The 27,644-nt window shown below is 42.4% G+C and overlaps 1 protein-coding gene across 6 annotated transcripts in view; it reads left to right on the plus strand.

Moving 5' to 3' along the window:
- Nucleotides 1-27,644, plus strand: part of rasal2 (RAS protein activator like 2) — a 418,356-nt gene that overhangs the window by 160,119 nt on the left and 230,593 nt on the right. For all 6 annotated transcript variants that reach the window (XM_063063734.1, XM_063063733.1, XM_063063735.1 and 3 more), the window contains exon 3: nucleotides 3,679-3,805. In XM_063063734.1, the coding sequence (XP_062919804.1) occupies nucleotides 3,679-3,805 (127 nt within the window). The remainder of the gene's footprint in view (nucleotides 1-3,678; nucleotides 3,806-27,644) is intronic.

Below are 27,644 nucleotides of genomic sequence, written 5' to 3' on the forward strand. Positions count from 1 at the left end.
TTAAAGGAAGGCAGGCCAAACGCAGCAGCCGTCGTCTGAGTGGACAAAGTCAGAGTGGTGATCTTGAGGCTTTAGCTCTTCGAGACTTTAGAGAAACAGCAAAAAAAAAGCACTAGGTTAAGTTTTTTTTCCTTCCCTTCTTTATATCTGCATTGTTAGGACAGTAGGGATGCCAGACAGCACAGTGGAATGCTCCTCTTGCAGGATGTGGAAAGGCAGGGAGACCTCCGGTATTCCTGACAACTGCAAATGCTGTGAGAAAGGCATCCAGCTGTAGCATCTGACAATTTGTGTTAAGGAGTTGGAACTGGAACTGGATGAACTCTGGATCATTCAGGTGGCTGAAAGGGAGATGGGTAAGACATATGGAGCGGTAGTTACATCCAAGGTGCAGGACACAGGGGTCCAGAAGCGGAAAGGGGTTAAGGAGTACCCCTGAACAAAAGGTATATCACTTTAGGTACTGTTAGGGGAGAGGGAGTGGATGACCAAACATAGAAAAGACACAGTGGTCAGGTCTCTGGCATTGAGTTTACCTCTGTGACTTAGAAGGGAGTGGGGAGAGGTGGAACGCTGTGGGGATAAGGGATTCATTAGTTTGGGGAATGGACAGGAGATTTTCTGTAAGCGAGAACAACAGTATGTTGCCTCCCAGGTGCTAGGGCCTGGGACATCTTGTAATGAAGTCTTCAGCATTCTTAAGCGGGAGGGTGAACAGCCAGAGCTCATGATCCACATAGGTACCAACGACCTGGGTAGGATGAGTGACTAGGTTCTGCATTGGAAGTTCAGGGAGTTAGGTGCTAAGTTGAAGGGCAGGACCTCCAGGGTTGTGATCTCAGGATTGCTACCCATGTCACTTGCTAGTGATGCCAGAACTAGGAAGATTATACAGTTGAGCATGTGGCTAAGGCGTTGGTATATTAGGGAGGACATAAGATTTTTGGATCATTGATCTATCTTCCATGGAAGGTGGGACCTGTACAGAACAGAATGTTTGTGCCTGAACTGGAGCGGAATGAGTGGGAAGGTTTGTTAATGCTGCATGGTGGGGTTTAAACTAGGAGTTGCAGGGGAATGGGAAAAGGTTGAGTGTGATGGGACTAGTAACCTGAGCTGCTTATATTTCAACGCAAGAAGTATATAGGAAAGGCTGCTGAAGATGAGGGAGCTGCTTTACAAACAGGAAATGTGTAGTGAGGAGAGGCTGTTGATGGGGCAAAATTGCAGTCAGCAGGATGAGTTGCAACTTAAAAGACATAAAATTGAATAAGATGAATACAGGACTAAAGGTGTTATATTTGAATGCACGCAGTATACAGAATAAGGTAGGTGAACTTGTAGCACAGTTACAGATTGGCATGTATGATGTAAGCATCACTGAATCATGACTGAAAGAAGATTATAGCTGGGAGCTCAATGTTCAAGGATACACATTGTATCGAATGGGTAGGCAGGAAGGCAGGAACATTGCTCTTGGTAAAAAATGAAATCAAATCTTTAGCAACAGGTGACAAAGGGTCAGAAGGTGATGAATCATTGTGGATAGAGCTAAGGAACTGCAAGGGTAAAAAGACCCTGATGGGAGTTGTATACAAACCTCCAAACAGTAGTAAGGATGTGGTCTACAAATTACAGTGGGAGATAGAAAATGCATGCCAAAAGGGTAGTGTTAAAATAGTCATGGGGGATTTCAATATGTAAGTAGATTGGAAAAATCAAGTTGGTGCTGGATTCCAAGAGGGGGTATTTCGAGAATGCCTATAAGATGGCTTTTTAGAGCAGTTTGTGGTTGAGCCCACTTAGGGGTTCAGCTATTCTGGATAGGGAGTTGTGCAATGAACTGGAATTGATCAGAGAACTTAAGGTAAAAGAACCCTTAGGGACAAGTGATCATAATATGATCAAATTCACCCTGAAATCTAAGGAGAAGCTAAAGTCAGATGTATCAATATTACAGTGGAGTAAAGGGAATTACAGAGGACATGAGAGAGGAATTGTTTGGAAAAGAACACTGGTAGGGAAGATGGCAGAGCAGCAATGGCTGGAATTTCTGGAAGCAGTTAGAAGGCACAGAATATTTACATCCCGTAGAGGGAGAAGTGTTCTAAAGGCAAGAAGACACAACCATGGCTAACAAGGGAAGTCAAAGCCAACATAAAAGCCAAAAGCGGACATATAATAGAGCAAAAATTAGTGGGAAGTTAGAGGATTGGGAAGCTTTTAAAAACCAATAAAAGGCCACTAAGAAAGTCATTAAGAAAGTAAAAATAGAATGTGAAAATAAGCTAGTCAATAATATTGGAGAGGATACCAAAGGTTTCTTCAGATACATGAAGTGTAAAAGAGAAGTGAGATTGGATATCAAACTGCTGGAAAATGATCCTGGAGATGGGGGACAAGGTAATGATAGATGAACTGAATAAGTATTTTGCATCAGACACAAGTAGCATGGTGGAAGTTCCAGTGCTAGGGGTCATGAAGCATTTGAAATTACCATTTCTTGAGAGTAGGTTCTTGGGAAACTAAAAGATCTGAAGGTAGATAAGTCACCTGGACCAGATGGTGTACACCCCAAGGTTCTGTAAGAGATAGCTGAAGAGATTGTGGAGGCTTTAGTAATAATCTTTCAAGAATCACTAGATTCTGGAATGATTTTAGAAGATTGGGAAATTACAAATGTCACTCCGTTCTTCTAGAAGCGAGAAAGGCAGAAGAAAGGAAACTGTAAGCCAGTTAGTCTTACCTCAGTGGTCGGGAAGATGTTGGTGTTGATTATCACCAAAGTGATTGACATAGCCTTTTCCAAACAAATATTCTTTCTTGAAGAAGAATAACACTCAGCTAAGAGGGTCTGAGGTAATCAAAGCCAAACCAATAGATTCACGGAATTCGTAAACTTTCAAAGTTCAAAGTAAATTTATATTCAGAGTACATATATATACTGAGATTCTTTTTTTTGTGGGCTATCACAGTCAGTAGAAGAAACAGAATAAAATCAATGGAAGACCACACCCACTATGATGGACGAACAATCAATGTGCTAAAGACAACAAATAGTACAAGTACAAAAAGAAGGAAAACTAATAATAAATAATCAATAATAAGAGAATAATAATAAATAAGAGAAAATTAGATGAAGAGTCCTTGAAAGTGAGTCCATATGTGATGGGGCAAATGAGTGAAGTTGAGTGAAGTTATCCCCTTTGATTCAAGAGCCTGATAGTCGAGGGGTAATAAGTGTTCCTGAACCTGGTAATGTGGGTCCTGAGGCTCCTGTGCCTTCTTTTGACAGCGATGAGAAGAGAGCATAACCTTGATGATGAATGTTTTCCTGCGTCAGTGCTCCGTGTAGTTGTACTTAACAGTGGGGAGGCCTTTACCCGTGATGGTATAGCACAAAGGAGCAGATTGCTCAGTTTTGGGGAGTTCTCCATTTTCCCTTGATCAAAATTTGAATGGAAATTTCATTGGTTGTATCTACTGAGCCCATTTGTGTAAGAATGCAGTTCTGGCAAGTTCATGGTAACCAGATTGTTGTAGTTAAAACACTGCTTTAATCTTCATGTCACATGTTTCAGCATAGAAATGTGTCTTGCAATTTGAATAATCCTGCAGTTGGTGCAGTCTTTTGGCAGGCTTGAAGTTGTGGGGTTGACCAATGTCATTCTTGCACAGGTAAACGTCGATATGCTACAAGATCAACAGGTGGAGTTCTCAAAAGGACGAATGCTGCGGCGGACAGTTAGCGTTCCATCCGAGGGACAGTTCCCAGACTATCAACAGGATGGCAACACTAAACTGGGTGAGTTCAGCCGGGCTGCAGTACTGAGTAATGCTTACTGATTGAATCTCTGGTTTTCACATCTTGATTGCACATTGTCTCTAAGGATGCCCTCTAATGGACAAAATGTGAAATCTAATTTGCAAAGGGAAACTATCTTTCCAGCTCAACAGGTAATGTCGCCATCTCCTGGCTGTTGTGTTAACTACCTGCCCAAGTTCAATACAGCTTGCTAGGGTCACTTGTATATTTTTATTCTGCCCCTTTTCTCCCTAAAGCTCTTGTGTCCTGCTTCGTAAAATAAAAAGATTTAAAAATAGATATGTGAGATAATGTATTCCCGAATGAGTAGCTTGCATCAGCAGAATCAGTTCTCTGCACTGTTCGAAGATTTCCTTTTTGGGAAATTTGGTGTTTTTTGGAAATGTGATTTTGGAGATACAAAATCAGTTGTGAGGAATGGGATTTGTTTGTCTAAAACACAAACCCTTTTATGAAACAACATTTTGTTTAAAAATGTTCAACATTTTGTTTGTTTTCAATCAAAATATTTTGTCTGATTTTGGTAGAATTTCTAATCAGACTGGAGAAGTTTCAATGAGTTTTGAAAGGCCTGGAACAAAATTAAAACAAAGCTGCCAATGAATTTCAGTTCTATGAGGTATGATGTGAGAGATTCCAATGAATTTGAGAAGTAGCCTCATGGTAGAGCTTGAACCATTACTGCTCAAAATGTTATTGATCTTGTTTGAGAAGTATGAGATATTACTGCTTTGACTCAGTTCCTTTTCCCAGTAAGGGAATAAATGCATTCTTTTTATATGCCATCTTTCCAGTAGCATGGTGAAGATTGAGATCATTAAATTGTGACTATTAATAGGTTATGTTTTACATCACTGTACAAAGCTGCTCGAAAACCCAAGTCATAATTATTTCTGTTTTGTTGGGAAAATTCTCCCTTTTTTTTCAATTTATCTCTGTAATTTAAGCAGTGTTATTTTCGACTGGGATCATGCCTCATTTTCTGTCACTTTTATTTGGGAAAAGAAAATTGAACATATCTCTTTGTAGAATTTGTGAACATAAAACACAAAAATTCCAGTAACTATTTTATGTTGACCTTTGTTAATTGTTGGAACTCGTTCAAATTTCACTCCCAGTACTGAATAATGCTGTGTTTTATTTGACATGATATGCAGAAATAAGTTATACCCTAAGATGGCCATTACTGCTGTATAATATTGTTATTCCAAAATTTTCCTAACTTCAGAGCAAAAAAACAAATGACTGGAGGAAGTCAGCAGGTCAGGCAGTATATGTGGAGGTGAAGGGTAAGATCTGGGTCAAGATCTGGGCCATGAACCAATTTTATGTATCTTTCTTCACAATGGAATAATTTTAACGTGCCCAGGTAAATTTGGGGGTTGGGGCTACTTAAGTCTTAACAAGGGTAGAAATGACTTTATGAAATGATAGGACTGAAGGCTGACAAGACTGCAAGTCTAATTGGCTACAGAAATTAGTTCTGTGATATAGCAAAATTCCCTAATTCCATCGAGGCAATGATTTCATGTCCTACATAAGATGAAGCAAGACAGCAAATGGGAGACTGTTGGAATTCATTATGAAGGAAGTAACTGCAGGATACCCAGAAAATCACAGTATCACCAAACCAAGGTGAACTTAAGGGCAACCATTATGATGAATCAAAGTTTGTTGAGGATGTCCTTGGCACTGTGGGTAAGAGGAATGTGTTTGGATTTTCCAGTGGTTGCTGATAAGGCACCACATAAAAGGTAATTTCCCAAGGCAAAAGTCTGTTGAGATAGGTGTAACATAGTAAGAAGAACAGTTGGATGGGTACCAGAGCAGACAAGATTGTTGAAATAAATGAGTCATTTTCAGGTGATGAAACTGTACTTTCTGGGGTTCCAGAGGGATCACTGTTAATGATTCAACTGTTTACAATCAATGACATGGACCCCAAGAATATAAACAAGAAAGTTCCAAGTAAATTTATTATCAAAGTACATATAAGTTGCCATATGCTTGAGATTTACTAATAGGCTCAGGAATAGTCGATTTGAATGCTCATGCCTAGTCTGCTAATCATTCACTTCTTGGGTGATATCATGCAAACACAAGAAAATCTGCATGTGTTGGAATTTCAAGCAACACACACAAAATGCTGGTGGAATGCAGCAGGCCAGGGAGCATCTATAGGAAGAAGTACAGTCAACATTTTGGGTCGAGACCCTTCGTCAGGACTATCTGAAAGATGAGATAGTAAGAGATTTGAAAGTGGGAGGGGGAGATCTGAAATGATAGGAGAAGACAGGAGGGGGAGGGATGGAGCTAAGAGCTGGGAAGTTGATTGGCAAAAGGGATACAGAGGTGGAGAAGGGGGAGTGTCATGGGACGGAAGGCCTTGGAAGAAAGAAAAGGGGAGGGGAGCACCAGAGGAAGATGGAGAACAGCAAGGAGTTATTGTGAGAGAGAAAGAGAGAGAAAATAAATTAAATAGGGATGGGGGTAAGAAGAGGAGGAGGGGCATTAACGGAAGTTAGAGAAATCAATGTTCATGTTATCAGGTTGGAGGCTACCCTGATGGAATATAAGGTGTTATTCCTCCAACCTGAGTGTGGCTTCATCTCGACAGTAGAGGAGGCCATGGATTGACATATCAGAACGGGAATGGGACGTGGAATTAAAATGTGTGGCCACTGGGAGATCCTTCTTCCTCTGGTGGACAGAGTGTAGGTGTTCAGGGAAGCAGTCTCCCAGTCTGCGTCGGGTCTCACCAATATATAGAAGGCCACACTGGGAGCACCAGACACAATATATCACACCAGCAGACTCACAGGTGAAGTGTCACCTCACCTGGAAGGACTGTCTGGGGCCCTGAATGGTGGTGTGGGAGGAAGTGTAGAGGCATGTGTAGCACTTGTTCTGCTTACAAGGAGAAGTGCCAGGAGGGAGATCGGTGGGAAGGGATGAGGGGGACGACTGGACAGGGAGTTGTGTAGGGGTGATCCCTGTGGAAAGCAGAAAGTGGGGGGGTGGAAGGAAAGATGTGCTTAGTGGTGGGATCCTGTTAGAGATGACGGAAGTTACGGAGTATTATATGTTGGACACGGAGGCTGGTGGGGTGGTAGGTGAGGACAAGGGGAACCCTATCCCTGGTGGGGTGGCGGGAGGATGGGGTGAGAGCAGATGTGTGTGAAATGGGAGAGATGCGTTTGAGGGCAGAGTTGATGGTGGAGGAAGGGAAGCCCCGTTCTTTAAAAAAGGAAGAGATCTCCTTCGTCCTGGAATGAAAAGCCTCATTCTGAGAGCAGATGCGGCAGAGACGGAGGAATTGCGAGAAGGGGATGGCATTTTTACAAGTAACAGGGCAGGAAGAGGGATAGTCCAGGCAGCTGTGATTTAGCAATAAAAAGATCCAGAGCAGGCAGGAAACTAGAGCGGGGTGTTCATGAAGAGGAGGAGGGTTGAAGACAGGAGAAGGGGTCATCGGTGGGGGTAGGAGAGTCCTTGCCAAAGAAGTAAGCTCGAAGATGGAGCCAGCAGAAGAAGAGTTCAGCGTCATGGCACACATGCTACACCTGCCCTTACACTTCCTCCCTCACCACCATTCAGGGCCCCAGACAGTCCTTCCAGGTGAGGCGACGGTTCACCTGTGAGTCTGCTAGTGTGATATACTGTGTCCGGTGCTCCTGGTGTGGCCTTCTATATATTGGTGAGACCCGATGCAGATTGGGAGACCGCTTCGCTGAACACCTACGCTTTGTCCGCCAGAGGAAGCAGGATCTCCCAGTGGCCACACATTTTAATTCCACGTCCCATTCCCATTCTGATATGTCTATCCATGACCTCCTCTGCTGTCAAGATGAAGCCACACACAGGTTGGAGGAACAACACCTTATATTCAGTCAGGGTAGCCTCCAACCTGATGGCATGAATATTGATTTCTCTAACTTCTGTTAATGCCCTTCCTCCCCTTCTTGCCCCAACCCTATTTATTTATTTATCTATCTATCTAGCTATTTATTTATTTATTTATTTATTCGTTCATTCATTCATTCATTCTCTCTTTCCCTCTCACAATCACTCCTTGCCTGTTCTCCATCTTCCTCTGGTGCTTCTCTCCCCCTTTCTTTCTTCCAAGGCCTTCCGTCTCACAATACTCCCCCTTCTCCAGCCTTGTATCCCTTTTGCCAATCAACTTCCTAACTCTCGGCTTCACCCCTCGCCCTCCTGTCTTCTATCATTCCGGCTCTCCCCTTCCCCCTCCCACTTTCAAATCTCTTACTATCTTTTTTTCCTGTTAGTCCTGATGAAGGGTCTCGACCCGAGACATTGACTGTACTTCTTCCTGTAGATGCTGTCTGGCCTGCTGCGTTCCACCAGCACTTTTTGTGTGTTGCATGATATCATTCCTACTTTCCTGGGCTTCTGTAAATCCCTCTGCAGCTGTATCTTCGACTTCCTTATCAGGAGACCGCAATCAGTGTGGATCAGTAAAAACATCTCCTTCTTGTTGATATTCAACAAAGATGCACCTCAAGGATGTGTGCTTATCCCACTGTTCCACTTCCTATGTTCGTGACTGTGTGGTGAAGCACAGTTCAGGCGCCATCTATAAGTTCACCATTAAAACCAGTGTTGTTGGTCGAATCTCAACTGCCAACAAAGAGGGAAAGGAATGAGATAAATCAGCTAGTTGAGCAGTGTCACAACAACACTCTTGCACTCAGTGTCAGCAAGACTAAGGAATTGATTGTAGATTTCAGGAAGAGGAAGTTAGGAAAACATGCAGTCTTCACTGAGGTCTCAGCAGTGGAAAGGGTGAGGATGTGTTAATGTCTATCCTGGACCCAACACGTTGATGTAATCAAGAAAAAAGCATGCCAGTGCCTCTATGTTAGGGTTTGAAGAGGTTTGGCATGTCACCAAATACTTAGGAACTTCTATAGATGCACACTGTCCAGTGCGCAAGCTCCAATGCACAGGGTTGCAAAAGGTTGCGGAGTCATCAAGTACGTCTTCAAAAGGCGGTGCCTCAGGAAGGTGGCGTCCATCAGTAAGGACCCTCACCACATGGAATATGCTCTCTTCCCTTTACTGGGGCATTAGGGAAGAAATACAGGAAGCTGAGGGCCCACACTTAATGACTCAGAAATGGCTTCTATCCCTCCGCCATCAGATTTCTGATCGATCCATGAGCCTATGATCACCACTTGATTATTCTCTTATCTTAGCAGTATTTATTTTGTAAGTTATAGCAGTTTTATGTCTTTGCACCTCACTTACTTAACAGAAACGTCATTCAAAGGAACACAGACAACAGAAAAAGATCAATTTAAAGAGCATGGGGGAACTGAGCAGTTGAAAGGGAATGGGGGAATAGAGGCCTTGGTAAGTGGAAGGGAGCCAGGCAAGCATTGATTGGAAATAATAGGTCATCTATGTTACCTGTTTGGAAGCATTACTTTGGGTAGCCTCTGTCCATTTGCCTCATTCTTTGTTCTCCCTGGAGCCAAGTGGGGCATCATTAAGATTTCAGATGATGGGCCAGATTTTAAAGAGTGAATTATCAGAGTTTGACCAGTGTTTTCAGTGATTCGTGTCATGAAATTGCTCATGTGCCTCTGACACCAACATTTTTCAATCTCACCTTTATTTTCAAAAAAGAAAAAAATTTTTACTTTGACGTGGATGATCTTACAGTTTTTCTCCCATGTATTCCATCTGCCTTATCCTTCCCCATCCTTTTAATTTGTTATTAACTCCTGAACATCCTCTTGTTAACCATTGACACAGTTTTGTATCGTTAGCAATACTGGATGTATTACACTTAATACCAAAATCTTGATACAGATTGTCAACACCTAGGGCCCCAGCACCGTTTTGTCTGTCATCTTGCTGTCACAAACTCACAATCTAAAAATGGCCTAGATATTTCTACCCTGTGTTTTCCATTTTGTTGCTAATCCACAATCCATGCATCAGTCATCTTCAAAATGTGTGTTCCAGCCTTTTTTGCTTCTGTCTTGTGTGGCACCTTATTGAAAGCTTTTCCACAGTTCCAATACACTGTCAAATTATGCTCTTATCTGTTCTACTGGTTGCAGTCTCAAAGAAGGGATTGAGGTCTCTAATGTACAGGAGGCAGAATTTAAAAATGGGAAATTCTTGCTGTCACATTTGAAGTGCTCCATACAGTTCTGATCTCCATATTTCGAAGTATATGCTTGGCACTGGGAGCAGTTTATTAGATTTTGTGGGAAGAAAGGTTTGTCTATGAGAAATGATTGAGTATACTGGGAATTTGGAAGAGTGAAAGGTAAAACAAGTGAGATTGCAAGAAAGCTTGATAAAGGAGATATTTTCTTCTTGTGGGGATGTCCTAAACCAGGGAGAATAGTTTGAGAGGACGTTGGTGCTAAGGCAGAATTTCTCCTGAGTGTTATGAACTTCTGCAATTCTGTACCACACAGAGTTGTGCAATCTGAATCACTGAATCTATTCATCGCTAAATTGGTCAGGTTTTCAGACTATAATGAAGTTAATGGTTTTTGGGAACTAGCAAAGAAGTAGGGGACACAACTAAGACTGGATCAGCTAGAACATTATGGATTGGTGAATCTTGTGGGGACTATTCCTTTTGTTCTGGAGTGACGATTTCAACTTTCCAGAGATGCTGCTTATTTGGATAAGTTCTTCCAGCAGTTCTGCTGTTTGTTTCATATTACAGCATCTGCAGGTGTATTTGCTTTATATCTATGAAATGGGTCTGACTTAACCGACATAATTTCTGAAGAAATTACTTATTGGTTACAAGAAATTAGTGCCATTATTTCCTTCAAAACTGGTATTGTTTCATTTTTCATCTGGAATGACTCCATTAGCAAATATATTTGCATTTGTAGTTTGCTTATGTGTCCTCTCAAGAGAGTAGAGCTGAGACATATAGTTGCTGTGTTTCTTTGTATGATTTAAGTGTAAGCCTAAAACAAAAATTGGCAAGAGTTATTACTGTTCCATTCCTGATTATGCAAATGCAGAGAGAAGTAGCTTTTGTGGTTGCCCAGGTCAGTCATATCATGATGCGTTCTGCCTTTCATATCATCTTGTTATTGTAGATACAGTCTTTCTGCTAATGACGGAGACCATTTTGATTTATTGGGCAACATTTAGTTTTTCCCAAAAACACTTATTGAGAATCTTGGGGTTTGAAGCTGTAGGTATGCTTGGCCTTTGTACAAACTGGTGATAGACAATGTTTGAAACTGAAGAACCAACAATTCTTTTGCTTAAACCTGGAAAAATGGATGCTGTGCAGCTGAAAAAAGTGTAATTTGAGGTAGAGCAATAGTGTATCCATTCCCTAATCTCTTTGTACCTGGTGATAAATTTGACCTCTGATTTTCTGGCAAGTGTTTCATCTGCTCTGAAAATAAATTCTAATGTTGATCTTAATGTTGATTCTTAAAGTGACATCAACAATAGTGTAATACTCAACATTCTTTTGTGGTGTGATTTTCAGATGTATAGTCCTGGACATTAAAACTCATTTGATGATTGAATAGTCAGCTTTAACTGATGGCATTTTCTGTGAATTCATACGATTTGAAGTTTTAGTAGTCATGTTGGACTCTCCATCCTCACAGAGTTTGGTAATCACCTCACAGATCAATTATAGTTTCACCAAAATGCTTGGGCTGCTTTGCAGTTGGATGGTAATGTCTCACTTTCTTATCTTCAGGTTTATTCCAGGACGCTGCTGAGACTTCTACCACATCTCATAATTTGCTATTTACCCGCAGTGGCCATTTTATTAGATATCCCCTGTACTTGATAAGGTGTCCACTGGGTTTATATCTGTGGTTTTCTTCTGCTGTAGCTCGTTCACGTCAAGGTTCAAAATGTTATGCATTCAGAGATGCTCTTTAACATGTGGTTATTTGAGTTACTGTCTTCCTGTCAACTTGAACCAGTCTGGTCATTCTTCTCTTAACTCTCTCATTAACAAGGCATTTTCGTCTACAGAACTGCTGCTCACTGGATGTTTTTTTGTTTTGTTGCACTATTCTCTGTAAAGAGACTGTTGTGCATGAAAATCCCAAGAGATCAGCAGTTTCTGAGATGCTCAAACCACCCCATCTGGCACTGACAATCATTCTATGGTCAAAGTCACTGAGATCACATTTCCTCCCCCTTCTGATGTTTGGTCTGAACAACAGTTGGACCTCTTGACCATGTTGGCATGCTTTTATGTATTTTGCTGCCACGTGATTGGATTGGCAGATTAGACATTTGCATTCATGAGCAGGTGTACAGATATATCTAATAAAGTGGCCACGGGGGTTGTTGAGGGGAGGTAGAATCACCCAAGCTCCACATAGACACAAGCAGAGAAAGCTTCGTCTACTGTTTTTTCAATATTCTTGAGCAAACATGGGAATTTGTTGGCATCACCAACTTTCCCAAAACTCATTGATTCTGGTTTTACGTTTATGTTGTATTACTTACAGCAAAGATTTTCCTGAAAGTTTGTTGTCAGGAGTGCTTGGCTGTAGCCTTAGAGGACCTTTGCAGCCCCTTTGCACTAAGAACACGCTTCTTACAAACACTGTCCCTCACCTGTTTTCCTGACCATCTGAGAACACTCCTATGCTTTTCAGCAAAGAGACTCTGAGGCTGCAAATGCTACTGCATGCTTTTATATATAGCATTGATTCTGCCCTCCTCTATTCTTCTGAGACCTGAACTACCTTTATCATCCGTTATCTCCAGACGCTGGAAAAATAACACTCATGTTGTGTCTGTAAAATTGTTCAAATTCACTGGCAGGTTAAACGAACCAATGTTCTCTCTCAGGCCAGTGTCTGCAACATCAAGGCCTTAACTACTCTCCACTGGCTAGGCTGGGCTAGTTAAGTCATTTATATCCCGGACACCAAACTCCAGAAACTATCATTTTTTTCCCTAACTCTCACAGGAGATTACCAGGCAGATAGGAAAAAAAGATCTAAGGTTACACTTAAAATTTACTGAAAGAGATGTAACATCCCTGTTGATAGCTAGTAACCTGTGGACCATGATTTGGGATGGTATTGAGAACCTCAAGGCAATGCATTGGGAGCTCACAACAGCTCTGGGATGAAAGGATGTTGCTCCCTCACAAAACTAACCACTTCCCCATAGCAGTTTCCTGTTTCTTATGTGGAAGAGAGAATCACCCACTTTGACTTGGAGGCTATTTCAGAATCCAGAGTGGAAGCAAGTCATTTTATTCCCAAAGGACTGCCCAAGAAGAGGATTTGTATGGTAATATGACCTGGTAAGGGTTGTTGCTGAGGTTGCAAGCTGTGATCTTTGCCAGCAATTTGCATTATCTTGAAATAGATCAGTAGTGGAACTTGCAGTGAAATCAACACAGGAATATCCATTAACACCGTTCTGGGAGACCCATAATTAAAGATCAAGATGTTTAAGACATTTAAAAACAGTGTGCAACAGGCGCACTCACTGTTTTAATAGATAGATGATTGTGTATCTTTTCATGCAACTGAACAATGCTGCTAGGTGACTAAAACACCCAAGTGGTTTGAACCTGAACTGGTCAGATTTTTTAAAAAGCTATCAGTTGTACTGAAGGATCTTTCAGTTAGCAAGAAAGGCAAATTATCTCAGATACCCACTCCTTACCATGTGGGCTTTTCTGACACTAAACATTCTTTTGATTGCTGTTTCTTGGCAAATGTGTACTGTTCATGCTGCAAGTAGTTGAGGTTTAATTAAAATTGAAAACTGAGGGGTTATAATTGTGTTCATGATATTGGTGCCATAACAGTTACTCAGAACCTTGAGTAGATAGCAATAACACAGTTGCATACAATTTTGTACTTGTTTCCTAATGCAAAAACAAGATGTTGGGTTATCATCGAGCAGACTTCAATTTAAAAGCAAAAGTTTTGGATCAGGTTTCTGCTCAACAAAAGGATGCATTGCATGGGATCAGCTTTCTATTGTATATTGAAACTTTGGGATAAATAAACCCTTTGCAAGTGTGTCTCACAGTAATGAAATAACTGAACAAGTGGGTGACTGGAATTATTGTAAACAGGGCACTATTATTTATGAAATGACCTTTGAAGAATGGAGTGGGTTTTAATTACATTCAACAAAATGTGTGTATTCAGGACAGCTTGCTGAGGCTGCCGCGAGAGCACAGAATCCAATGATTTTTCTTAAGACAAATCTGAAGTATATTCTTGGCAACCTGACTGGCCACAGAAGGGTTATAACTCCTGCTGGTGTCATGAAAGTTGCAGTTTCCTTCAGTTCTTGATTTATTTAACTGTACAACTTCTGAAAATATCATTGGCCAGCTGTATTAGGATACGCTGCTTTCTTTTTGTACACCAACTCACCAGGAGCATCCAAGGAAGATATTATTTACCTTCAGTGGTATTCAGTTTATTGGGGCAAAATGGAGCAGTTAGTTAGGATCATCAATTCTGGTAAGCGTTTTCTGTGCACATTTGTTAAGTCATTTCAGAACATTGCTTTGCTTAAGTACTAATAATGATTCTTTTGCATTTTTGAAGTGAATTCTTGAACCATACCTGTCCTTCCCAAAACACCTCAATCTGTGTCATTTTATGTTTACCAGAAGGGAGGAAGGAAAATTACACAACATTGGTTTGTAACATCTGCTCAGCAAGAATTTGTGCCATATTGCCATACTTTTCCTTCGCAGGTAATGATCCAAGTTAAGTCTATAAGTTGTTATTACATTGGTTTTCTTCACCTTTTCAGATTCTGCTTTCCAGTTCCTAACCTGCAGCATTAAATAGGTCTTCAGCTCTACTGATTCCCCTACTCCTACCCTTCTTCTCTTTTGCCAGAAGTTTTTATTTATATGAGAAAGGCCTGAAGTTAACAGGTTTATATCTCTTTTGAATAAAGTTGTTTGTAACATTTACAACCCTATAGTTCACTGTTGCTACTCCTGTGTTCAAGATAATTGAAAAATTGCAGCCATAAGTATCGTTATTTTCCTCATTAGCGTGGTTACATATGAAGTGACCCAAATAATATTTCATCGTGAGCAGTACAGGTATTTAAGAACTTCATCTTTATCTCTCCAGCTATTTTCTCTACAACTTCCTCTATTGTGACATTTCCAACAATCTTTGTAAAGATTAAAGCAAAACATTCAATTTGTGCTTTTCAATATTCTTTGCCTGCATAACAATATTTTTTTGTTTCCAGTCTTCGTTTTTATATGTTTAGCATTAGATCTTTTTTCATACATTCATTGCCCCTTAATTCTGTTGCCAGGTATATTTTATATTATGCTTCTCTATTATAGACCTGATATGTAATAGATTTTCTGTTTCCATTGTGTCTTAAGATTAATTACTTCTGTCAAAGTGTAGATTCAGTTCTCATTTTTGGTATCCATCAGACCTTACTGCAGAGTTCTTGGAAATCCCGCGCAAAAAAGGCACTATTGAACCAAATGTAAAATCAAAAAGCAATAAGAAAAATTGAAGCTGATAATTGACACCTAGATATGATTTGTGTGAGGAAGAGAAAAGTGATTTAAAAGTAGCTGGGCAATTTGGGAAAAACAAATCTAGGAAACTCAGACCACCTTGCATAACTGGAATTCAGGATATCACTCTGGTCTGAATAATTCTGTGCAGTACCTATTTTGGGATCACTGTGTAGAAGCAGATTCAAAATTGCTTGAAGTAAAGATGAAACCTTCCTGCAGTCTCATTTCTCTGGGAAATGAACCACTTCTGACATCTAACCTAAAGTTGGCTTTGATAATCTTAAAATTGTCAAAATTGGGTTTATTACCACTGATATATGTCAGTGGCAGTGGTGCAGTGCAAGACAAAAAAATTACTATGTTACAAAAAAAGTAATAGCTAACCAAAGTACTGCAAAAGAGGAATAATGAGGTAGTCTTCATGGACTTTTCAGGAATGATATGGCAGAGGAGAAGAAACTGTTCCTAAAATGCTGAATGTAGGTCTTCAGATTCTTGTACTTCCTCCCTGATGGTAGTATTATGATGGTAGTGATATTATGAAGGATCCCACCCATCCTTTTCATGGACTGTTTGCCACACTCCTGTCAGTGAGGAGGCAACATAACATCCATGACAGGACCACTGAAAAGTCACTTTCCTTGAGCCGTAAGGTAGATCAACCCCTCCACCCACTAACCTCCCCAAAACTCCCACCATGACTGCTTTATCATTTCCTGTCAGTCACCTTCTGTTCAGACACTTCTGTGCTAAGTGTCACTTTATGTACATTCAATCAGTCTGTACATATTAAACGTCTGTATTTATATTTATTGTCTTTTTTGTTGTTCTCTTTATCTTTTTTTTTGCGCTGCATTGGATCTAGGGTAACAATTATTTCATTCTCCTTTACACTTGTGTCTTAGAAATGACATTAAACAATCTTGAATAACTTGAATGGTGGAGAAATTAGTGTCTGTGATGGAGCTGGCTGAGTCTACAACACTCTACAGCCCCTTTCACTCCTTTAAATTGGAGCCTCTAGATCAGGCGATGGTGTAGCCAGTCAGAATGCATCTAGTCCACCATGCATCTAGAGAAATTTGTTAGAGTTTTTGTGGCATACCAAATCCCTTCAGACTCCTAATGAAGTATAGCTTTCTTTATGGTTTATTAATACATTGTACCCAGGATAGATCACCTGAGGTGTTAGCACCCAGGAACTTGAAGCTGCTCATCCTTTCCACCACTGACTCCTCCATGAGGACTGGTCTGTATTCTCCCCACTTTCCCTTCCTGTAGTCTACAATAAATTTCTTGGTCTTGCTGATGTTGTACAGGGTTGGTGCACACCACTCAAGCAGCCAATCTATCTCACTCTTCTACATTTCCTCATTGCCTTCTGAGATTCTGCCAACAACAGTGGTGTCATTGGTGAATTTATAGATGGTGTCTGAGCTGTGTCTAGTGTTACGTACCCCGTAACTGGGTTGCCAAACCAGCAGAAATGGATCACTCAGTTGGAGTCTGGAGTACTAGAACTAAGAAAGTTTTATTAAAGAAACAAGCAACACAGTAATCGAAAGGATAATAAATGCAACAGTTCAGCGATGATAAACACACATGTGCACAGAATTAAGATAACAGCATCAATCAAGCTCTATCGTTGTCTAGGGGTAAATGACCAAATTTCAAAGTGACTCAAAGTTCAGTTCGCAGTAATCGTTGCCATGGCGATGGACAACGTGGGGGAAGAGAGAGATAGAACAGGAACAACTGATCATTCAGAACGGCTTCACTCACAGACCAGCGAGATTGCTCACAAGCAACTTTTGGGCGGGTCCTTGGTGATGTCACCTGAGGTCACTGACTGTGACCCCTCCTCCAGATATGGTCGATCCTCTGCAGTGAACCCGGCACCCAGGCAAGGGCGGACACACACCGGGTTCCCGCGGATCGTACCTTTCCACCCTGGTCGTTGTCTGGTACTTCTCACCCACTCGTGAGAGGCGCACCGCTTCCAGGATCTCGTTACCTCGGGTGGCGTGTGTGTCTGTCTTAGTGAACCTGTCCCTTTTTATCCCCCTGCTGGGGCATCACCTGTCCATCACTTCAAACAGTTCAAGGTTCAAAGGGGGGAGCCGCTCCAGACAGCTCTCTCTCTCCCGTTCCTTCATTACACATCTCCAGACGCTGCTCCATTGTTCCTTATCTCTCCTTCCCCTGAGGGCAGGTGGCAGACCACTTGCTGATGTCACTGATGCTAACCCAGGCCAGCAAACATCTTAATTTTATGTGTATTCTCGTCACACTTCCCCCCTTTAAAGGATTTTTACCGGGAGGTAAAAATTACAAACATGACTACATTATTTGATACACACACAAATATGCATCTTTATCAGTTATTTGGCTAATACAGAGAATTTGAAGCTGTCAACGCCTTGACAGACAGTCATCACATTTTCTGTTCCTTTTACACGTGTTGTTAATAATCCCTTAGACCAGGCTCCAACTCAGCAAACTTCATAGTGGCCAAAAACACTGATGAATTGCGACCAGTGTAACCTCTCATTTGGTTTTGTCCCGGACCACAATAACAAGGGTCGTCCCATTCCGACTCAGTTTTCTCTCGCAAGGGCTTAGTAGGAGGGGAACGGGTATTGACCGCAGAGTTATTGCAAAACTTCCTGCAGTACCCCACCATCTCCAAGAGCCTTCTGAGGGCCCTCTTGTCTGTCGGGCTTGGGAGGTCAGCGATAGCCTGCACTGTAGCTTGCATCACTGCCAGCTGCTCCTGTGTCACCACAATTCCCAGGTAAGTGACCCTCGTGTGGCCGAATTCATTTTTTTCAAGGTTCACTATCAAACTGGCTTCAGACAGCCATATTAAATTGCCAATACACACCTCTGTGTTCATCAGCCCTTTAGTCACTGAATTACTCATTAAATATGGGTGTTGTTTACTTGGCTGCCCTATTGTAACCACAATCACCCAACGTCCCAGTTCTTTGCATTTCCTCGGGACAATCAAACACATGGGTGCGAGTCGTTTAATTACTTCTGCTAAAGATTCGCTTTGTTTGGGGATTAAGGGAGAGACCTTATCAGTAGACCTGGCCAAAACAATAGCCTTCTCCCATCTGACCGATCCCATCCTAATCTTTTCAAAATGGTTTTTTCCTCTTATCAGGGGGCCCCTAGCTTCTTTGATTTCCACGCTAACACCGACTAGGTTTGTTAGCATATCAAAAGCCGGTGACCGTCTCAGTTCGCGTCGGTCATGATCAATAACATTTTTCCCCCTGGGCAGCCGGTAAATCTCTTTCATGATTCCACCAACTGTTTCCTCCAGCACCGCAAAATGTCCACCGGGTGGTACCTCGTGGGCCATGTTAAAAACCTCATCCCCATAACTCTTTTGCACCACCCCCCACTCCTCATCTGCGGATACTGTCCTTGATTTCCCTTTCCTCCTCCGCACAATAGCTTGTCAAGGCTGTGTCAGAGAGAGCGGTCTCTGCCACAACTATCAGCCCCTCGTCTCGCTCCTGCGTCTGCACAAATTCTTTCCTGGCTACTGCTACGTCCGTCCCAGCTCCCTCACTACCTCTTATCTCACTACACCCTGTCTCATACAAGGTTGGCAAAAATGTTTCAGCTAAATTCACTATCGCGGGCCCGCGATGAACCTGTGAGTCCAGGGGCGGGGCCTCAATGCTGGCAGGCTGATCTGTCAATCTCACGACTGGGAACACGATTCCTCCGGCGATGTCATTACCGAGCAAGACTTCCACGTCTTTCATCGGTAATTCGGACCTCACCCCGATCGTGACTAGTCCAGAGACCAGGTTGCTCTGTAAGTGTATCTGGTGCAAAGGGACTGACTCTGTCCCTTCCCCAACACCTTTGACCTCTACCTCCCCAGTCTGGGTCTCTGAGCTAAACTCTAATACACTCTTCAGTATTAGTGACTGACACGCTCCCGTGTCTCTCCAGATCCGCACTGGAACTGGTTTTAACCTCTCCTTCACTGACACCAGTCCGGCCGAGATAATCCTCTCGCGCCCTTCCTGGACTTTTTCAGACCTGTCCTTCCCTAGCGGTTCGCTTAACAGCTCGATACAGCCATTCAAAATTTCCGCTTTTCCTTTCCCCATCTGCTTCCTTGGGGCAAAGCACCTGGACGCAAAGTGTCCGACTTTCCCACAATTATAACAGACGACCCCAGGAGTCTTCCTACCAGACTGCTTCCGGTCTACCTTATCCTTTTCACTAGTCCCCGGCTTACTTTCTGACTTTTCCGGCGGACTCTCCCCACCGTCCTGACTACCCTTCTGGTAGCCTTTACTCGGGGCAAACTTCATTTTATGCGTCAACGCATACTCATCCGCTAACTTAGCAGTTGCGGCTAATGTGGCTGCCTCTTTCTCATCGAGGTAGGGTCTCATACCCTCAGGGACACAACCTTTAAACTGCTCAATCAGGATCAGCTGCAGCAGTCTGTCATAATCCCCCTCTACCCCATTCGAGGCGCACCAACGCTCACAATATGTTTGCATCTCAAGGGCAAACTCCAAATACGTGCGGTCCCACTGCTTCCTCGCATTCCGGAACCTCTGCCGGTATGCCTCCGGGACCAACTCATAAATCCTGAGGATGGCCTCTTTCACCACCTCATACCTCTGGGCATCTTCCGCGGACAAAGCTGAGTAAGCTTCTTGGGCCTTCCCTTTCAGTACACTCTGAAGTAACACAACCCACTTATCCCTCGGCCAGTCCTGACTTATAGCCACTTTTTCGAAGTGGAGAAAGTACCGATCCACGTCGGTATCGTCAAATGGGGGAACCAGCCTAACCTCCTGGGTCGCCCGGAACCCTCCACCTTGGTTCGGCACGAGCCCCTGCTCGGCCCTTATCTTTAACTTCTCCAGCTCAAATTCCCTTTCCCTCTGTTTCCCTCTCTCTTCTCGCTCCCATTGCTTCTCTTTCTCCTCTCTCTCTAACTGTCTCTCTCTCTCTTTCTCTTCTCTTTCCAACTGTCGTACCCGGAACTCGTGCTCGAGTCTCAGTTTTTCAAACTGTACCTGTACCGCGTCTCCAGCAGGTTTTTCAATAGACACCACCCCCAGCTCACCTTGGGGAAACACACCTTTAGATACATAGTGCTCTACAATAGCTCTGTGTATCTCCTCTCTCCTCATTGTCGACTTCACCTTAGCAAGATTTAACCGTTTGGCCACAGCTATCAATTCCGATTTCCTGGCATCCTCTAATGCCTCCAAGGTCAGCGCCTTTAGAAATTCCTCAGCCTCCATTTCTGCTGTTTGTCTTTTCTTTCTTTCGAGAATTTTAACCCAATCAATTTACTCTGTCCCAAATTTAGCGTTCAAAATCCTGGACGAGCCCCCACTTATGTTACGTACCCCGTAACTGGGTTGCCAAACCAGCAGAAATGGATCACTCAGTTGGAGTCTGGAGTACTAGAACTAAGAAAGTTTTATTAAAGAAACAAGCAACACAGTAATCGAAAGGATAATAAATGCAACAGTTCAGCGATGATAAACACACATGTGCACAGAATTAAGATAACAGCATCAATCAAGCTCTATCGTTGTCTAGGGGTAAATGACCAAATTTCAAAGTGACTCAAAGTTCAGTTCGCAGTAATCGTTGCCATGGCGATGGACAACGTGGGGGAAGAGAGAGATAGAACAGGAACAACTGATCATTCAGAACGGCTTCACTCACAGACCGGCGAGATTGCTCACAAGCAACTTTTGGGCGGGTCCTTGGTGATGTCACCTGAGGTCACTGACTGTGATCCCTCCTCCAGATATGGTCGATCCTCTGCAGTGAACCCGGCACCCAGGCAAGGGCGGACACACACCGGGTTCCCGCGGATCGTACCTTTCCACCCTGGTCGTTGTCTGGTACTTCTCACCCACTCGTGAGAGGCGCACCGCTTCCAGGATCTCGTTACCTCGGGTGGCGTGTGTGTCTGTCTTAGTGAACCTGTCCCTTTTTATCCCCCTGCTGGGGCATCACCTGTCCATCACTTCAAACAGTTCAAGGTTCAAAGGGGGGAGCCGCTCCAGACAGCTCTCTCTCTCCCGTTCCTTCATTACACATCTCCAGACGCTGCTCCATTGTTCCTTATCTCTCCTTCCCCTGAGGGCAGGTGGCAGACCACTTGCTGATGTCACTGATGCTAACCCAGGCCAGCAAACATCTTAATTTTATGTGTATTCTCGTCACACTAGCCACAGAGTCATGAGTGTTGAGAGAGTAGAACAGTGGATTAAGTATGCATCCTTGAGGTGTTCCAGTGTGATTGTCGGCAAGAGGAGTTGCTGTTTCTGATTCGCATTGACTGTCAAGAATCTCAGTTCTACGGAGAGGTACATAGGCCCAGGTTTTGAAGTTTGTTGATTAGTACTGTGGGGATGATGGCATTGAATACTGATAAATGGCAACATGACCTGTACATTGAGGTTCTCCACTTGTTTGTTTGCTTGAATTAAATTTTCCACTCAGAAATAATATTTTCCCTTGATTAATCTTGACAAAATTTAGAAAATACATTCCTTGTCCATTTATCTCTTGAATGAGGAATGCCAGCTTTTATAATCAATCTTCATGAAACATTTAAAACCGAGAATCATCTTGCAACTCTTTTCTTCACCCACTCAATATCATCTTTTTGAACAGATCCAGGTTGGAATCCTTTTTCTAGCTGAGACTTAAAGAATTTATTGTGAAAGGACTGGATAAATAGAATCATCCTTGTCCACCTTTACATTATGTCTCTCGGTTTTTATGTATTCTAAGTGTGGTTTATCCAAAGTTGAATTTATGTTTAACATACCTCCTTGGCTTTTGTAGAAGTTAGCTTTTATACTTTCTGTGTCATTTTTCTAGTTGTGCTACTACTTTTAATGTTTTATGGATCTACAGAATGTCACTTAGTGTCTTGGATTCCAAATGTGGTACTAATGATTGAAGGTGTCAGTGCTGAATTTGAAAACCTTTGGGCAAATTGCAAATGTAAATGTGTTGATTCTAAAGTAGCTTGTTTTAGTAAATGCTTAAATGATTATTCTCACTCTCTGTTGTTTCTGCCTTTCACATTATTGCATATACAGTACTATGCAAAAGTCTTAGGCACATGTATATAGATGGGATGCCTAAGACTTTTTGCACAGGATTGTAGTAATTTTATGTATTGCACTGTACTGCTGCAGCAAATGGGAAAAACAATTTCATGATATATAAGAACATAGACCATAAGACATTGGAGCAGAATTAGACCACCTGGCCCATCGAGTCTGGTCCACCATTCAATCATAGCTGATCCTTCTTTTCTATCTCCTCCTCAACCCTAGTTTCCGGCCTTCTGTCCGTAACCTTTGACGTTGCGTTAATCTCTGCCTGAAATACACCCAATGACCTGGCCTCCACAGCTGCATGTGGCAGCAAATCCCACAAATTCACCACCCTTTGGCTAAGAAATTTCTCTGCATCTCTGTTTTGAAAGGGCATCCCTCTATCCTGAAGCTATGCCCTCTTGTCCTAGACTCTCCCACCATGGGAAACATCCTTTCTACATCTACTCTGTCTAGGCCTTTCAACATTCAAAAGGTTTAAATGAGATTCCCCCCCGCCCGCAATCCTTCTGAATCCCAGCGAGTGCGGACCCAGAGCCACCAAACATTCCTCGTATGATAATCCTTTCATTCCTGAAATCATCCTTGACAAGGTTCCACACGGTAGGCTTATTCAGAAAGTCAGAAGGCATGGGATCCAGGGAAGTTTGGCCAGGTGGATTCAGAATTGGCTTGCCTGCAGAAAGCAGAGGGTGGTGGTGGAGGGAGTACATTCAGATTGGAGGGTTGTGACTAGTGGTGTCCCACAAGGATCGGTTCTGGGACCTCTACTTTTTGTGATTTTTATTAACAACCTGGATGTGGGAGTAGAAGGGTGGGTTGGCAAGTTTGCAGACGACACAAAGGTTGGTGGTGTTGTGGATAGTGTAGAGGGTTGTCGAAGATTGCAGAGAGACATTAATAAGATGCAGAAGTGGGCTGAGAAGTGGCAGATGGAGTTCAACACGGAGAAGTGTGAGGTGGTCCACTTTGGAAGGACAAACTCCAAGGCAGAGTACAAAGTAAATGGCAGGTTACTTAGAAAGTGTGGAGGAGCAGAGGGATCTGAGGGTACATGTCCACAGATCCCTGAAAGTTGCCTCACAGGTAGATAGGGTAGTTAAGAAAGCTTATGGGGTGTTAGCTTTCATAAGTCGAGGGATAGAGTTTAAGAGTTGCGGGGTAATGATGCAGCTCTATAAAACTGGTTAGGCCACACTTGGAGTACTGTGTCCAGTTCTGGTTGCCTCACTATAGGAAGGATGTGGAAGCACTGGATAGGGTACAGAGGAGATTTACCAGGTTGCTGCCTGGTTCAGAGAGTATGGATTATGATCAGAGATTAAGGGAGCTCGGGCTTTACTCTTTGGAGAGAAGGAGGATGAGAGGAGACATGATAGAGGTATACAAGATATTAAGAGGAATAGATAGAGTGGACAGCCAGCATCTCTTCCCCAGGGCACCACTGCTCAATACAAGAGGACATGACTTTAAGGTAAGAGGTGGAAAGTTCAAGGGGCATATTAGAGGAAGATTTTTTACTCAGAGCGTGGTTGGTGCGTGGAATGCACTGCCTGAGTCAGTGGTGGAGGCAGATACACTAGTGAAATTTAAGAGACTACTGGACAGGTATATTGAGGAATTTAAGGTGGGGGGTTATATGGGAGGCAGGGTTTAAGGGTCGGCACAACATTGTGGGCCAAAGGGCCTGTATTGTGCTGTACTGTTCTATGTTCTAACCTCCTCTGGACCCTCTCCAATGTCAGCACGTCTTTTCTAAGATGAGGGACCCAAAACTGTTCACAATACTAAAGTTGAAACCTCACCAGTGCCTTATAAAGCCTCAGCATCACATCCTTGCTCTTGTATTCTAGACTTCTTGAAATGAATGCTAACATGACATTTGTCTTCCTCACGACCGACTCAAACTGCAAGTTAACCTTCAGGGTGTTCTGCACAAGGACTCCCAAGTCCCTCTGCATCTCAGATTGCTGGATTTTCTCCCCAAAGAGAAAATAGACCGCACATTTATTTCTACTACCAAAGTGCATGACCATGCATTTTCCAACATTGTATTTCATTTGCCACTTTATTGCCCATTCTCCTAATCTGTCTAAATCCTTTTCCAGCCTGCCTGTTTCCTGTACACTTCCTGCCCCTTCACCAATCTTCATATCATCTGCAAACTTGGCAACAAAGCCACCTATTCTATCATCTAAATCATTTATAAACAGCATAAAAAGAAGTGATTCCAACACTGACCCCTACGAAACACCACTAGTCACTGGCAGCCAACCAGAAAAGGATCCTTTTATTCCAACTCGCTGCCTCCTACCAATCAGCCAATGGCCTAACCATGTTAGCAACTTTCCAGTAATACCATGTGGCCCTTAACTTGGTAAGCAGCCTCATGTGTGACACCCTTGTCAAAGGCTTTCTGAATGTCCGACTATATAACATCCACTGCATCCCCTTTACCTATCGTACTTGTAATCTCGTCAAAGAATTCCAACAGGTTCATCAGGCAGGACTTTCCATGAAGGAAACCATGCTGACTTTGTACTATCTTGTCCTGTGTCACCAAATACTCCATCACCTCATCCTTAACAATTGACTCCAACATCTTCCCAACCATTGCTAACTAGTCTATAATTTCCTTTCTGCTGCCTTCCTCCTTTCTTCAAGAGTGGAGTAAGATTTGCAATTTTCCAGTCCTGCGGCACCATGCTAGAGTTCAATGATCTTTGAAAGATCATTTCTAATGCCACCACAATCTCTAATGCTATCTCTTCCAGAACCCTAGGATGCAGTTCCTCTGGTCTGGGTGACTTGTGTACCTTTAGGTCTTTCAGCTTTTTGAGCACCTTCTGTCTTGTAATAGTAACCACACCCACTTCTCTTCCTTCACACACTACAGCATCAAGCATACTGCTAGTGTCTTCCACAGTGAAGACTGACACCAAATACTTATTTAGTTTATCAGCCATCTCCTTGTCCCCCGTTATTATTTCTCCTGCCTCATTTTCTAGCGGTCATATGTGAGTGATGATAAACCTGATTCTGATATGAGTCTGTATTGAGGACTGAGAGTGGGAAGGGGGCAGGAAGAGGAGAGAATCATGGTTGGGGAAAAGGGGGAAGGAGTGGGAAGCACCAGAGAGACATTCTGTTATTATCAATAAACTAATTGTTTAGAATCAAATGTCTTGGGGCTGGATGTGTCTGCACCCGCGCCACTCCCTGCTCCTGACACTTCAGGGCCAACTGCCCTACACCGCCCCCACAGCACTCCACCCTCACCATTCCCAATATCCTTTGCCTCTGCCAGATTTACAAACTGGCTCTGCGCTCCATGTTGATAAATACAGTACTGTGCAAAAGTTTTATGCACCCTAGCTATATATATTTGTGCCTAAGGCTTTTTGCACAGTGCATTATTTACATTTTAATACATTATTAGTCCCCTTTTGTGTTGTACTCTCAACTGTAAAACAACTGAAAATGGCAACAACTGAAGAACTCATATTTATGTTTGACCTTAGCAACTTGTCCAGACTGCTTCACTTAATAAATTGCAATGAAATATCAAGGCTCCTCCTGCAACACTAATCAGCTTGTGATGTTTGTTAACGAGGAAATAAGAACTTCTGTATCTTCACTGTGATGGGAATTTGTCTCATATGAACATGATTCAGGCCTGTAGGTGTTACTGATCCAAGCAGACAATGCCAAGTGTTTAAATAAGTTGTGATTGTAAAATTTTGATACCATAATCAACTGAAACTTCAGATTTTGTTAAATGATGAATTGCGTGAATTAACTTTTGTTGATTTCAGCACAGAGTATCAGTGAGAAAGGTATCAAGCTCTTGACCAGGATTGAAAATACAGATTTTAGTATTTAGAGACAAGGTCACTTACACTGATGCAAACAACACATATTGCCTAATTATTGAAATATGATGCCAAGCATCTAAGAGTATTTGTTCAGATTAAACATTTAAAATCAGGAAACATTTCTCACTGTCCTCAGATATGACATTCAGAATCAGAATCAGGTTTATTATCACTGGCATATGATGTGAAATTTGTTAACTTAGCAGCAGCAATTCAATGCAATACATAATCTAGCAGAGAGAAAAAAAAATAAAAAATAATAATAAATAAACAAACAAGTAAATCAATTACGTATATTGAATAGATTAAAAAATGTGCAAAAACTGAAATACTGTATATTATAAAATAAGTGAGGTAGTGTCTAAAGCTTCAGTATCCATTTAGGAATTGGATGGCAGAGGGGAAGAAGCTGTTCCTGAATCACTGAGTGTGTGCTTTCAGGCTTCTGTATCTCCTACCTGACGGTAAGAGTGAGAAAAGGGCATGCCCTGGGTGCTGGAGGTCCTTAATAATGGATGCTGCCTTGCTGAGACACCACTCCCTAAGGATGTCTTGGGTACTTTGTAGGCTAGTGCCCAGGATGGAGCTGACTAGATTTACAAACTTCTGCAGCTTCTTTTGGTCCTGTGGTCCTGTGCAGTAGCCCCTCCATACCAGACAGTGATGCAGCCTGTCAGAATGCTCTCCACGGTACAACTATAGAAGTTTTTGAGTTTATTTGTTGACATGCCAAATCTCTTCAAACTTCTAATAAAGTATAGCCACTGTCTTGGCTTCTTTATAACTACATCGATATGCTGGAACCAGGTTAGATCCTCAGAGATCTTGACACCCAGGAACATGAAGCTGCTTACTCTCTCCACTTCTGATCCCTCTATGAGGATTGGTATGTGACCATTCCACTTGTTGGCATATCTCACTTCTGTACGCCTTCTTGTCACCACCTGAGATTCTGCCTTCTGATGGAGATCTGGGCATTTGTGCTTTTTGTAGATGGCAGAAATGCTACAGCCATAGTGTGCAGTGTCATGGGAATGGTCAGTTGATAAAACAAGTGAAGAGTATTCAATTACACAAAACCTGCTGGTTACATTTTGCAGGTCAGGCAGAAGCTGTGAGAAATTGAGCTATAGTCATAGTCATAGTCATAGTCATACTTTATTGATCCCGGGGGAAATAGGTTTTCGTTACAGTTGCACCATAAATAATTAAATAGTAATATAACCATAAATAATTAAATAGTAATATGTAAATTATGCCAGGAAATAAGT

Source organism: Mobula hypostoma, chromosome 12, assembly GCF_963921235.1.
Source record: "Mobula hypostoma chromosome 12, sMobHyp1.1, whole genome shotgun sequence".
Taxonomy (NCBI): domain Eukaryota; kingdom Metazoa; phylum Chordata; class Chondrichthyes; order Myliobatiformes; family Myliobatidae; genus Mobula; species Mobula hypostoma.